Raw genomic sequence first — 13,978 nt, forward strand, 5'->3', positions numbered from 1 at the left:
CACACACTCTAACTGGCTCACTTTGCAGTGTTCTGCTCTTCCTCGTCTAAGCAGCAATCTTCATTGTCTCAGATAAACCCACTCTTCCATTACCACAGGTCTCAGTCATGTCTTCACATTTCTTTCCTGCATAAGTGCAACAGTACCCTCCCATTACCAGTCATTATGTCCCCTCCAAACTCCCAGTTCACGCTCCACATTGCTGGAAATAATCTCTCTGAAATAAAATTGGCAAATTGCCCTGATAAAAATATTTTGGGCAAACTCTTCTAACTCTGAAGTAAAACTCTGAAACTCAAAATGCCGTATGTAATTTTCTAGAGTGAATTTTTGTGTAATTTTAGGCAATACTTTAAAAAACAAAACCTAATAGATATTTAAAGGACTTTTATTAAAATCAGTAAATGGTTGAAAGACCCAGATCACAAGTTCTTTATTCGCTGTCAAATTTATTTCAAAGATACGTTTATGTAAAGAGATTCGGGATAATCACAAATGTCTTTCACTCAAGAATTGCAGGGAGCCAATAAAGTGTCACTTTCTTAAATGCTAAAAATGACATCTATATCTTGAGACTAATGCAAAGGTCTATTCTGTGTGCCTTCGCAGAGAGTTAACTAGAATTCATCAAATGGCAGCAGGCATCAATACAGCTTTAAATGTTTAAAGCAAAACAACAAACGTTAACTTGCAGCTGGTTTCTAACTAAAAATGCAATGCTTTTCAATGTTTACAGCTGATTAAGACCTGTCTATTGTGAATCAGTCATATGCAGTCTGTAGATTATCTGCTATGACAACATCTGAGCCTTTCAATCTATATGTTTAAACAAACTTGGATTTGTGCTGCCTTGGCAAATGCAGGTGTAAAGAATTTCTAACTAGGGACTCACTAGGATGGGATCAAAGTTGTCATAATACACTTTATATATTGTCTGTTTTAAATTAAATTGAAGAAAAATGAAGTTGGATAGTTTCATTTTTCTAAAATATTACTGTTCTCCATACACAGATACCTAATAAAAATAAAACAAATAAAATAATGTTTCAAACTGTTGCATGTCTCATCATTCTTTGAGAGCAGGATAAGGGTAATAGTTTTGGCATGGTGTTTATGTTATTGCTTATTCTCTCCTTTGCTTCTCAATCAAACAACTAGTTGTTCAAAAGCAGCTCATTTCTTCTCTCCACATGACTGTTGGGAAGATCCTGATCAAGCCCAAATCAACAACTATGATGAATCCTTGACTAAAAAAACTTAAGATTGCTTTACTCACAGATACATATTTGGAAGTAAATACTTTAAATGGAGGATTGAGATAAAATATTCTTTAAAGTTTTCAACCATGACTTCTGCTTAGCCTGAACTGATAGTGGCAGACCTTCTCTAAGGCAAAGCTATGACAATAACATACAAAATAATAAAATGATGGAACAAAGGAGGCAGAACCATTATGAAAAATGCCTACTGGGGCTGTACAGAGACTTCTTTCAAAATATCTTCAAAATACTGTACCCCAGTTCCTCACAGAAACCATAGCATTTGTTGGTATCAATAGTTAGATGGCTGGATGGCCAGCTGGCCAAGAACCAGAAGAAAATTTGAACTTTGTTTTCACATCATTACCTTTCTCTCAACCCAGGCCTCTGAAGTTTTCCAAGAATTCCATTTGAATGTAAGCCTTATTTCTGATGTACAAATGGAAAACCAAGATCACCATGTATAAGATAATACATACGGAAAAAAATTATGCCTTTAAAAATATATTAAGAGCTATTCAAAAGCAAGATATTTTCATTACACATTTGAATAATAATTGCTTCAATACTAAGAACAATGTGTTGCTTTCTGAGTAAATTCATACTAGAGCATTCACATCCTATGTCACTTTAAGAAAGTACTTACGGAATACAACTACTTCCTCAAGTTTTCTTTAAAGAAATAAAATTGGCACATTTTCTCTCTATTGAAAAGGGGTCTCATTTCCCTTTTTCCTTTTTATGGGTTAGGCTACAAGCACAAGTGGACTCATTTCTAACATAAAATGTTTTCCTATCTTCTTCTCAAAGGACATTACCATAAATAGAGTCTTAGGGACAATATCATTTGATGTATTATAAAATTACAGGCAATTAAAATTAAAATAATTTTTAATAAATAGAATAAGTATATCTGCAAGGATCTATATTTATAATAAAATCTAATTTTAAGAAATAAAATACTCATAGGAACTTGGACTTTCTAACTATGTACAATATTGTTTTTTCATTCCAAACACATGCTAGAGTTTAAACAAACATATAACATTGTTTTGTTTGGTTGTAGTACTTTATAAAGGGTTTCATTTTGCCATTTACTAAATCTCTTTTGTTGAGTCAGTCAAAGTAACTTCTGCCAGGATCACTAGGAATTTGGTGATAGTGCTTCTTTTAGGAGAAAATAACTCCTTTCCTCAGAAAATTGAAAATGTTTATCCTGGCACAAAAACCATGTATTGAGCCTTCTGGAAAGTATTTTAAATTTTTGTTTTTAACCTAGACGTTGTGACTGAAACAGGAAAATGTTCTGTAGCTCTGCACCAAAATACATATTTACAGGGTTTTCTTTCTACACCAAAAATACTAGATTGATGGCAGTTTGCAAAGTACAGTTTCCTAGGATCATGCTAAAAAATGGGCATTATCACTAGATTCAACACAGAATTTGTTTTTTAAGCCTGAAAAACTTCTAGTGACTAAGAAATGCTAAATGTTGATCAAACATACTATCTTTAAGTGTCATATTGGGAAGGATTGATTCGTTTACCTACTTGTTCTGTTAGGAATTTTCACAGAGAAAATTTACTTGATATTATACTTTCCTCTTGCACATGTCAACAAAAGATAGGTTTCTAAGTTTTCACCTTTTTTACATTTCCCGTACTATGTATGCTTTATCTTCAGACTAGACAAAACATAGTTAAACCAGGTGAACTTTTTGCAATATTGTCCTAATAATGTGTCTGAATACAGTTATGGAGGTTTTGGAAATCGATGAAACAAAACAGTCATTGTTCTTGATTCCCCTGCCCTACCCCCAAATTATTAAACTTTAAGAGACCACAGGAACTGTGCAGTATGTATGAAGATATATTTAAAATGGTAGGTCAAACAATTTCAAAAAGAACTTTCCAGAGAGCTGAAATGATTTTTCAGTCACCAGTAACTGACATAAAACATTATGTACCCCCTTACCAATCCTTTATGGATCAAGTTCTCCCTACCTTGAAACTTTATCCACCTTTTCCCCTTCTAATAACCTTGGCTACTTAACAAGAATAAGAACAGCAGCATCACCATTTTATATTTACATATAACATTTTTTATAAAATTAAAGTAAGTTAAAAGTCATCATTGTGCTTATCAAATATTTATTAGGATGTTCTGAGAGGAGATTAGTGTTTACAAATTCTCGTATAGTTGAATTATTTTATTTAGGTAAAAAAGAAAAAAAAATACAGCTCTCTACCAAATAACATCTTACTAAAATCCATCACTGCCTTTGTTAATCAAGTACAAATCCTTATTTTGAAGTCCTGGTCCTTCCTGCCATGACTGAATTCCGCATATATCCAGAAAAATCAAGGAAGAGTATAAAAAGAGTGAAATATCAAATTACACTATCAAATGAGTATAATAAGAGTAAAATAAATGGGAATTACTGGTATCTCTGAAAATGAAGATTATGAAGTAATGGACTCTTCCTAATCAAAAGTCCTATTCCCATACTGCTGTAATTATATGATGATGACAAACATTCTTTTAGGCATTGAAGACTTGAGCCATCCTAAGAATCCCCCAATTCCTCAGAATCTCAGTGTTGATGAAAAATACAACGCTGACACTATGCGCTAATTAAACACTTTACAGACAATGATGAGTGTGCGAGCTACCTTCACAGAAGACAGATTAAGCCCTACCATCACTTCTTTCTCATTTCAATTTAAAGTGTTGATTGCTTTATAAGGACAGTGAAGAATATCTAAAATCAGTTCCACAAAAAACAAAAATTCACTTATCAAGATTTGAGGACTATTAATTTGCATATTCAGCTTTCCAAGATGTACCTATAATACAAAAAAAAAAAAAAAAGACCCCACAAATCTCCTTTCCCTGTTTCTATTCACTAAGAAGCAGTGGTTTATCTCTGAACACTGCAGGAAAAAAATAAATAAATAATTCGTGCCATTTGTAGGGAATATTTGGGGAACACATTAGTTACATGGTTGATAGAAAGTTACACAGGAACACTATCTTTTCTATTAAAATAAATAGGTATAATAGAACATACCTGAAAAAGAACATGTACATGGCAGCTGTGATGCAGAACAAAAGGACCTATAATAAGAAGAAAATATATTACTTGCAGAAGAACACTGACATTCATCATTTGTGTCTTATAAAAGCAAAATACCCACTATTAAGCCTTGTGTCTGAAACAATTAAAAGATATGTAAAACCATACACATATCATATTCTCTACCTTTTAAATAAACCATATTAAGGCAATAAGGAGTTTCTATATATAAGTAAAATTATATACATTATACTATATGTATATATACTACAATACATATGTATATAGACTGAGTAGAAGAGTAACAGGGTTCAGAAAGACCAGATGATTTTTAATTATCTCTAAGAATGCCTGAAGAAGCAAGTAATTTAAGAACAAAGGCAATGGATTTTATATAAGAAAGTCAGCAATAAATCACAAAGCTTATTAACTATTATATAAGATGACCAGATTTTTAAAAAAATATAAAATATGTCCACTTGTCACTCAATTCTAATCAATAAGAAAAGCTCTTGAAAATATAATCATTCTTTGCGGGATACAGACTAGCGATAAAAAAATTCCTCTAGAAACAGGCATTAGAACACACGGTAAATCTGGATGAAAGAAGCCTTTCTCAAAATATCATCCTGAACACCCCATACCAAGATATACATGGAAGACTCCAGAAACCAAGTCCTGACCAAAAGCTTAGTTATGCCAACGTAGTCCATCTCCATAAGTTATTTTAAGTCACTAAAAAAGAAGCTGTAAAATGTGTTCCTATGTTAACAGAGTAAATTAAACATAAAGATCTTCAATGACCTCACATCATAAGCAAATGATAAATAACAATCTTCAACCATAAAAGATTGACCACAAGAAACAACAAAAATAAAAATGGTGCAAAATAGTATTTTGCAATTTCCAACACAAATAACTTATAGTCAGCTTAAGTCAACAAAGTATAATAGTTTTGCTATTATAAATCCAGCTCGACAGGTTTGCCACCTTGGCTTAAGAAAAGCATTATAAACATAACTGGAATGACTTAAGAATATATAAACCTACCAACCAAAAGAGGAAGGGTGTCAATTACAACAAAACAAATATTTATTTATTTGCTTGTTTATCATAATATATAAATATGCAAAATCTCTTTATATATAAAATACATAAAATCTCCAATAAACATGCACACTTTTTTCTGCTACCCTTCCTCTTCTTTATCATAGTCTTTAAAAATATCCTACCTATGTGCATAAGGTTTGTGTCACTATTTCTGAAAATGTAACATGAATCAAAGCAAAAGGAATAATTTTCAGTTGCTGAGTAATGAATTATAAATTAAGGTTCAAGTGAGTTTGTTTACTGGCTATCATTTGCCAGCAAATGATCTAAATCATGAAACTCAACTTTTATTTGAATTCACCCTATTCCCTTTGGGTAATGCCATCATCCCTAGACGTTCAATGTTTCATTCTTTCCTTGCACTAGGCATTGTGCAGACCCACTCACACACCTCTCTAGAAGTGTCCCACAAATGTTTCCCCACACTTAACCTTCTCTAAAGAAAATTTCTAAAGTCTGTTTCCCTCAAAATGTTGCTATGCCCTAATGTACTAAACCTGTGTTCATATTAAACCAACAATTATCTTTTCAAATAATACATTTGAAACTGGGAAGGAGTACAATGTTTAAGGACTCAAGCTTTGGAGTAAGGCCAGTCTAGGTTTGAATCCAGTTTTGTGTGACTTTGGATGCTTTATATAATTTCCCACAGATGCCTTATTTATAAAGTGAGGATATGATCTCACATTGAATTGCTGGGAAGATTAAATGAGATGATGCTTGCAAAAGTGTCAAGCATCAGGCAGACTGTTTTTATTTTGTCTTGTTATTCATAGAAGTGTTACTCAAAGAAGATATGAAAACCTTATCCAGAGACATAAGTCTGGAAAGAAGTTGTTTTTAACAGGCAGACCTTTTGAAATCTCTCAAATCACAAATATTTGGAGTTCATGTTTTTATAGAGCAGGGATTAAAGACATGAAAATCTGTACAAGTAGGGGGGAAAAAATCTAAGGGATATCAAGTACAACTGATCAATGCACTCAACAAATATTTACTGAACCCCTACTATGTGCCAGGCATTGTCCTAGAACTTCCAACAGTACACAAAATGGACAAAGTTCTTGCCCTCATGGAACTTACCTTCAAGTCAGGTAAGAGGAGGTATTAAAAGAAAACTATTTTTCCTTTAAAAATATGTTATTTACAACAGCCAAGATATGGAAGCAACCTAAGTGTCCATCAGATGAATGGATAAAGATGTGGTACAAATACACAATGGAATATTATTCAGCCATAAGAAGAAAACAAATCCTACCATTTGCAACAACATGGATGGAGCTAGAGGGTGTTATGCTCAGTGGAACAAGTCAGGCGGGGAAAGACAAGTACCAAAGATTCCACTCATTTGTGGAGTATAACAACAAAGCAAAACTGAAGGAACAAAACAGCAGCAGGCTCACAGACTCCAAGAAGGGACTAGTGGTTACGAAAGGGAAGGGAGTAGGGAGGGTAGGTGGGGAGGGAGGGAGAAGGTGATTAAAGGGCATTATGATGAACACATATAATGCAGGGGGATCATGGGGAAGGCAGTAGAGCACAAAGAAGACAAGTAATAACTCCACAGCATCTTACTATGCTGATGGACAGTGACTGCAATGGAGGGAGGGGGACTTGATAATATGGGTGAATATAGTAACCACAACGTTGCTCATGTGAAACCTTCATAAGATTGTATACCAGTGATACCCTAATAAATAAATAAATAAAGGTATGACCATGGGGAAAAAAAATGCCAGATAGTGACTAGAGTTTTGGAAGAAAAAAAAAGCAGGAAAAGGAAATATAATACAGGAGAATAGGGGTTATTGTTTTATTGTTTTATACTATGTAATCAAGGAGCAGAGATTTGTTAGTAGAGACAAAGAAGAATGAAGGATAAGTGAGGGGATGGTATCAATGGAACCACTGCAAAGACTGACTTTTTATTAAGAAGAATATTCAATATTATGTTCATTAAAGATGGTAAACAAAGGATTTCATTTTTAGTGATATAAAGTTTTCAAAAGTTTTTTAAGTTAATTATGTTAATTTATGAGACATTGTGACTTCAACAAAATGCTTTCCCAAATAAATACAAATCTGCAGTTAAATAAATAAGAATATTTTCTGTTTCGAATTATTTTAGAGCTGTAAGAAAGTTCAAACAGACATGTATTTTTTTTCTTACTAGGAAACTAAGATCTTAAGAAAGTTATACTTCCAAAGTTCACATTTACCCTGCTATGTGTACCTTCCACTAAGCAAACATTAGTCAAGTGGTTACTCTGTATCTGCCCTATACAGAGGATATTTAAATTAAATATAGTTCTGACCTTCAAGGAGCTTAAAGAATACTGCACTACAGTCCATTATGTACCTACTGTTCGTACGTGACTATTTAAATTTTTTAATAGCTTTATTGAGGTATAATTGACACATTTAAACTATCGGATTTTAAGTTTGGGCATAAATAATACCTGCAAGTTCACCATACTCAAGATAATGAACACACCACATCCAAAAAGGTCTTCATAGCATTCCCTTATTGTCATTTCAATATCTGTAGTGATGTCACCTTTCTAATTCCCAGTATTGGAAGTTTGTTATTTTATTCTCTTGTTCAGTCTAAGTATAGATTTATTAACTGTATTGATTTTATTAAATAAGCTTGTGATTTAAATGATTTTCGCTATCATTTTTTTCTGCTTTCTACTTCACTGATTTCAATTTGATCTTTATTCTTTTTTGTTTGTTTGAATTTGCTTTGCTTTTGGTAAATGGCTTAAATTGTCTTGTTTCTTGCTGCATGCCTGGTAATTCTGACTGGATAGCAGACATTCTCAGTTTTATCTTGGTGGGTGCTGGATATTTCGCATTCCCATAAATCTTTTTGAGCTTTGTTCTGGGACACAGTTATCTGGAAATAGTTTGATCCTTTAGGAACTCCTTTCAAGGTATTTTAGGAGGGTGTGGAGTAGTGCTCAATTAAGGGCTAATTGTTCCACATTACTGAGATACAATCCTTATGTGTACTTAACCCAATACCACATGAATCTTGAGGTTTTCCAGTCTGGTTGGTAGGAACAGACACTATTCTTGCTGATATGAAGAGTGTGAAGCATTTGATTAAGGACCTCTAATCCTTTCTAGTTCCTTCCTTGGCCAGGGTATTTTCCTCCTGTATATGACCTCATCAGTAATCATGTGAGCGCTTTTTTCTCTAGTCTTCTGTGAACCTGACCCAGTATGGTTACCTCTTACTCTCCTTTTCTGTTTCCTCAACTTAGAAAGTCCTCTAGACTTTGTCTGAATGCCTATCTTTGATCCAGCCCTCTCAAGGAAACCCTCCTGGAATCTAGGCAGTAAACTAGCATACTCCTAGACCTCTTTGCAGTAGCTTACCAACTCTTGGGGATCTCTACCTTTCAGTGTCTAATGCTCAGGATCTTAAAACCATTGTTTCATGTGTTTTGCCCATCTTTGGTTGTTTCAATTGAAGGGTAAGGATTTCACCAATTAACACAGAATTGTTACTATGTCATGGCCACAAGCAGTGTGGTTATTTAAACTTAAACTTAAATACTACTAATAATAAACAATACTAAATTTCAGTTCCTCATTTACACTAGCCATATTTCATGTAATTAGCAACCACATGTGATAGTGGATACTCTAATGGAAAGAGAAGAGTGGAGATGCAGAATATCTCTGTAACTGCAGGGATTTTTATTAAGACCTGTCTGGCTAGTAAATTACATTTTTACTGTGCATTGTAGTATTATTATAGCACTTAACATATTCTAACTTTGGTGTAAAGAGTACATCTGCACACATCTATTTTTATACTTCACACTTTCATGTCTAAATTGATACATAAAATAATCACATCACTTAATTTACTCATTTGTGGAAACAATACAATACTACCTATTGCATACATTGTAAGAATTAAATGAGGTAACATACATAAAGCCTGAAAGAGTGACCACTACATCATAGATGCTCAATAAATAGTAACTATTAACAAGAAATTTCTCTGTAATTCCCTTCTATTTCACAAGCAGTGCACAATATAAACAAGATAAGTAATTTTGAAATTGTTATCTTCCCTTTAATTTTTTTAACTTTTCCTTACATCCAAAAAAGAATGTAGGACATGCTGCAACATGGATGAACCTCACAAACATTAAGTGAAAGAAGCCAGTTACAAAAGACCGTGTTGATGATACTAGTTATATGAAATTTCAGATTAAACAAATCTTTTTACAGAAAGAATAATGGATGTCTAGAGGTAGGAGAGTGAGGAGTGATAGGGTGTGTTTGCTATCAGTACAAGGTTTCTTCTGTACATTATGAAAGTGTTTTAAAATTAGATCGTACGGATAGGTGCACAACTGTAAATATGCTAAAAACTCATGGAATTGACAATTTAAGCTGACAAATTTTACAGCATGTAAATTACATTTCAAAAATGCTATTATTAAAACTGGTTTTTTTTACAATGGAGGACACATGATAAAAACAAAAGTTCAGACTGAATTAACAAAAATACAATGAAAAGAAAGTTCCTTTGTATTTCAGATCTTTGTTACCCTTTATAGGATATTGTATGTGTGTACAGATAGGTAGATGACAGATAGATAGATAGATAGATAGATAGATAGATAGATAGATAGATAGATAGATAGATAGACAGACAGACAGGCAGGCAGATCTATTGATCAATCCATGTCTATCCACACACACACACATTTATGGCAATGCTGAAGTTTATTTAAGTGGTCTATGAATAGATATTTAGAACAGATGCAATAAATACTGCATAGCAAAGTATACTTTGTAAACATGTACATTTGTATTTCTGGAGGTAAATTCTTACAACTGGATTCACTGTATCAAGGGGTAGATACCTTTTTAATCTTGATGCCCTCCCATCAACAGTATATGAAAGTGGCTATTTCCTTACACTAGCTTTATCCCTGTAACCACAAAAACCATTTTATTAGATTGTTTAATCCTTGCCAATCCGATGGATGAAAGAAATGATATATCATAGTTTTATTATTCTTATGAGTGAAACTGAGCCTTCCAGGTTTATAAATCTTTTTGTTTGGTTTTTGATTAGTTGTTTTAACTGCTTTTTTCATATACTTTGTACATTTTTGGACATTGATCTTTTAGAAACCATTTTTATTTTGTGAGACTGAAAATATTTACATGAAAATCTAGAATTAATTTCAGTATTATCTATTTGCACTGAGAATATGGGTGGTTCAATGAAAGTAATCATGTGAAGGAAATCTCCTACTGTACTAAGGCAAAAGAATGTTTTAAGCCAAGAGTGTACAGAAGGTATAACAAATAATGTGAAAGCAAGGTTCATTTGAATAAAAGATACTGTTTTTTCTGAAACAACTTTTCAGAAAGTGATAGATACGTGGCTTTCTGCTATAGAAATCACAAAACTTTCAGAAAAAAATTGTACTATTGTTGTCACCATATCACGTATAATTATGTAATTATGTAAAAAAAAAAACTACCCCTCTCATGGTTCTAACAAAGAAAAAGTATCACAATACATGAATATTTAAAAATCTTAAACATAACCAGAAAGATTAAAAAATATTAATATGGTCCAATGTGAATATGGTCTGGTAAAGAAAGCTGTTTTTACCATTTAGGCCTCAAAACGGTTCAAACACATATCCCGCAGTCATTTTAAAATCTACTAGAGACATAAACAGATGGTGCATTTAACTACTTCCTACCACAGAACTCTTCTGCTTTTATTTAACATACTCAATTAAATGTCCTTTTTCCTTGATCACAGAACCCATGCCTACCCCATATTCAGTGTTTCCAAAAACAAGGATGCCCTGTGCTGCCTGAGCTTCATTACTCTGCAAGCCCATTTCCCTGATGTTCACTGAGCCTTCTTCCTTCCAATATTCATAAATACTAGAATCTCTTCTCTGTTTTTTGTAAAAGAAGCAACAAATTTCCCTTTCTCCCAAGTGTACTTCATTCCTATTTTAGCCATGTATCCACCTACCCACTCACAAAAATTGATCTGGTGTTCATATGCTTCTAATACTTAAAACTGAGCAAGTCAACAGGAGATAGATAGAGGGTTAGAGCCAGACTATCAGAAGCCCTTATGATCGTCAAGCAAAACAAGAGACAAGGAACCCCAAGTTCTCACCCTCATTTATATATTTACTCAGTACTTGCTATATTGCCAGCTACTGGGGAAACAAAATTACACAATATTTGATTCCTGTTGCCCTTATGAAGTCTGTCTAGTGAAAATGCAGGCATATTAGCAAATCATTCCGTTAAAATATGCTAGACAGAATATTTATACTACACCTTACAAAAGGTACTCATCAAAACATTTGATTATATTATTACTTTAATTACTCAATATATTTAGGCAATCCTTTTTGGGGCATCTGTATACACCTTTCCCTATGTCTCCATAATTAATTACTTAGAACAGAAAGTCCCAAAGGGCAGACAGAGTCTTTACCTCACCTAATTCCAAAAATGGATAGATTTTTGATATATAGGATTGTTGATAATAATGTTTGTTTCTATTTATAGCACCTACCTTTCAAAAAAAAATAGTACTTCCATTCATATACACTTTTAAAAAGGCAGAACTTTAAACTCTACTGAGTGTGTTCGACTTTTCTGAAACACAGACCATTCATTGCATAGCCTCTTACTGGGTGAGTGAGTGTTATCACAATTTGCCACGTATATATTTTGACTTTGAATACACAACACATCATTATCATAATACTGTTTTGCTTTATATTTTTAAGAAGCACTATTCTCTAATTAAATAGTTCGGTAGAGTTAAATAGCTATGTATTGGTTTGTAATTTCTTTAAATCCTTATATAAAATCTCACATAATATACAGTCCATCTTTTTAATTTGTCCCTTAGTTTTGGGTTAGCAGTTTTAGTTACTGATTTTAAGTTTCCGTGCCTTGGCAAAACAAGTACAGGAAGTGTACAAAACACTGGATGGGAAATTTAGGGTCACAAATGCCAGGCTAGAAAGAAGTCTCAGGTCTCCAGATTAACACTATAAACTTAATCAAATCATTTCCATTCTTAAGTCTTCACTTTTCTACTTTAAAAGAAGTTAGATTAATCTCTAGGATCCTTCAGCACCCCAAACTTCTGATGTCATGAGTCAACTTTTCTCAGCGTACAACAAAATCATTTCAAAGCAAACTGTCATTAATATATGAGACAAACCTCAGAATATATACATACACTAAGCAAATAAAAATATTTGCTTTGACAGAATTGTGGGAGTTATATTAAAATATGCCAAAAATTTGGGCAGAGTCTTTTTATTGCACTGCTTACCATTCTTGATTTATACCTTCAAGGTCAGAGAACAGAGTCTGGCAACATATTAACCTTAAAATTTTCCAGTTGTAGAAACAGCAATGTTATAGACAGTGGCTGGGAAGTTCAACCTATATGATATCCTGTCCTTTTATGGTAAGGAGGTAAGCTGTATTTTGTCTTCCATAAAAATGAAACAAAGTATATAACTATGGAAAATTTCAATATGAAGTAACTAATACAACCTGGAAGTTACATTCCTTATTACAACAAAATTCTATCTACTGGCAGATTGGGAAAAAAAAACAGCTTTAAACAACTCACTATTTAAAGGATTACAGATAAAGGTTTACATATGGGAAAATTCAGTCTTTATTATAAATTGAAAAGCTAATTTAGTGATCACGTAAAACAAGATGTGAATTCATTCATTGAACAAAATGCTCATTGGTGTTATCATCAGAATTGCAGCTAAAAAAAAATAATTAGACACTTATATTAAAAAGTTATCAAGATATTCAGCTGCTTCCTTTCTTTCCCATACCTATTTCTCTATTTTATGGCCAATTAATTGGTCCTTAAAATCATTAAAAATGTAATTCAAAACAAACAGGAAAGGAAATAAATATGAATAGGAAGAGTAAGGGGCAAAAGAAACCATGAGAGATTTTAAAGATGGAAAGCTAATAAAGGTAATGAAGAAAATGAGAACATGGAGAAACAAAGTATACGAATAAACAGAAAATAAACTACTTTGGTTAACAGTGCCAAACACTTTATATTTTTAAAACATTATCTCTAATCCTAAAAATAGCTCTTTAATGTACATTTTCATCACTCCCATTTTAAAGATGAGGCAGAAAATAAGTTACTCACGTAAAATCAAAGAGTACTTAGGTGGTGAACTGACTCAAAGCTAGACTCTGATTTCAAATGTGAGGCTTTCAGTCATACCCTCAGCCCTTAGAAAATATTTTATTCTTATTAATGTTTATTTAGTGCCTACTGTTTCCAAGATAGGAATAAACCATAACACCATAAAGCTTATTATATATATACATGCATATATTTAATATACATATCTATTATCAGTGTCTTTCATTTTAAAAAAGGGAATGAGTAAAAATCAGAGTTCAGTAGAATAGGAATTAAAATACTAGTGTAACCACAGTATCAACTGCTCGT

General features: G+C 32.8%; 1 protein-coding gene across 3 annotated transcripts in view; it reads right to left on the bottom strand.

Annotated features, from left to right (window-relative positions):
- TMEM135 (transmembrane protein 135) overlaps positions 1 to 13,978 on the bottom strand; it is a 270,360-nt gene that overhangs the window by 79,561 nt on the left and 176,821 nt on the right. For all 3 annotated transcript variants that reach the window (XM_073215910.1, XM_037010523.2, XM_037010522.2), the window contains one exon: positions 4,330 to 4,376. In XM_073215910.1, coding sequence (XP_073072011.1) covers positions 4,330 to 4,376 — 47 coding nt within the window. The remainder of the gene's footprint in view (positions 1 to 4,329; positions 4,377 to 13,978) is intronic.

The sequence above is a fragment of the Manis javanica genome, chromosome 11, assembly GCF_040802235.1.
Source record: "Manis javanica isolate MJ-LG chromosome 11, MJ_LKY, whole genome shotgun sequence".
Taxonomy (NCBI): Eukaryota; Metazoa; Chordata; class Mammalia; order Pholidota; family Manidae; genus Manis; species Manis javanica.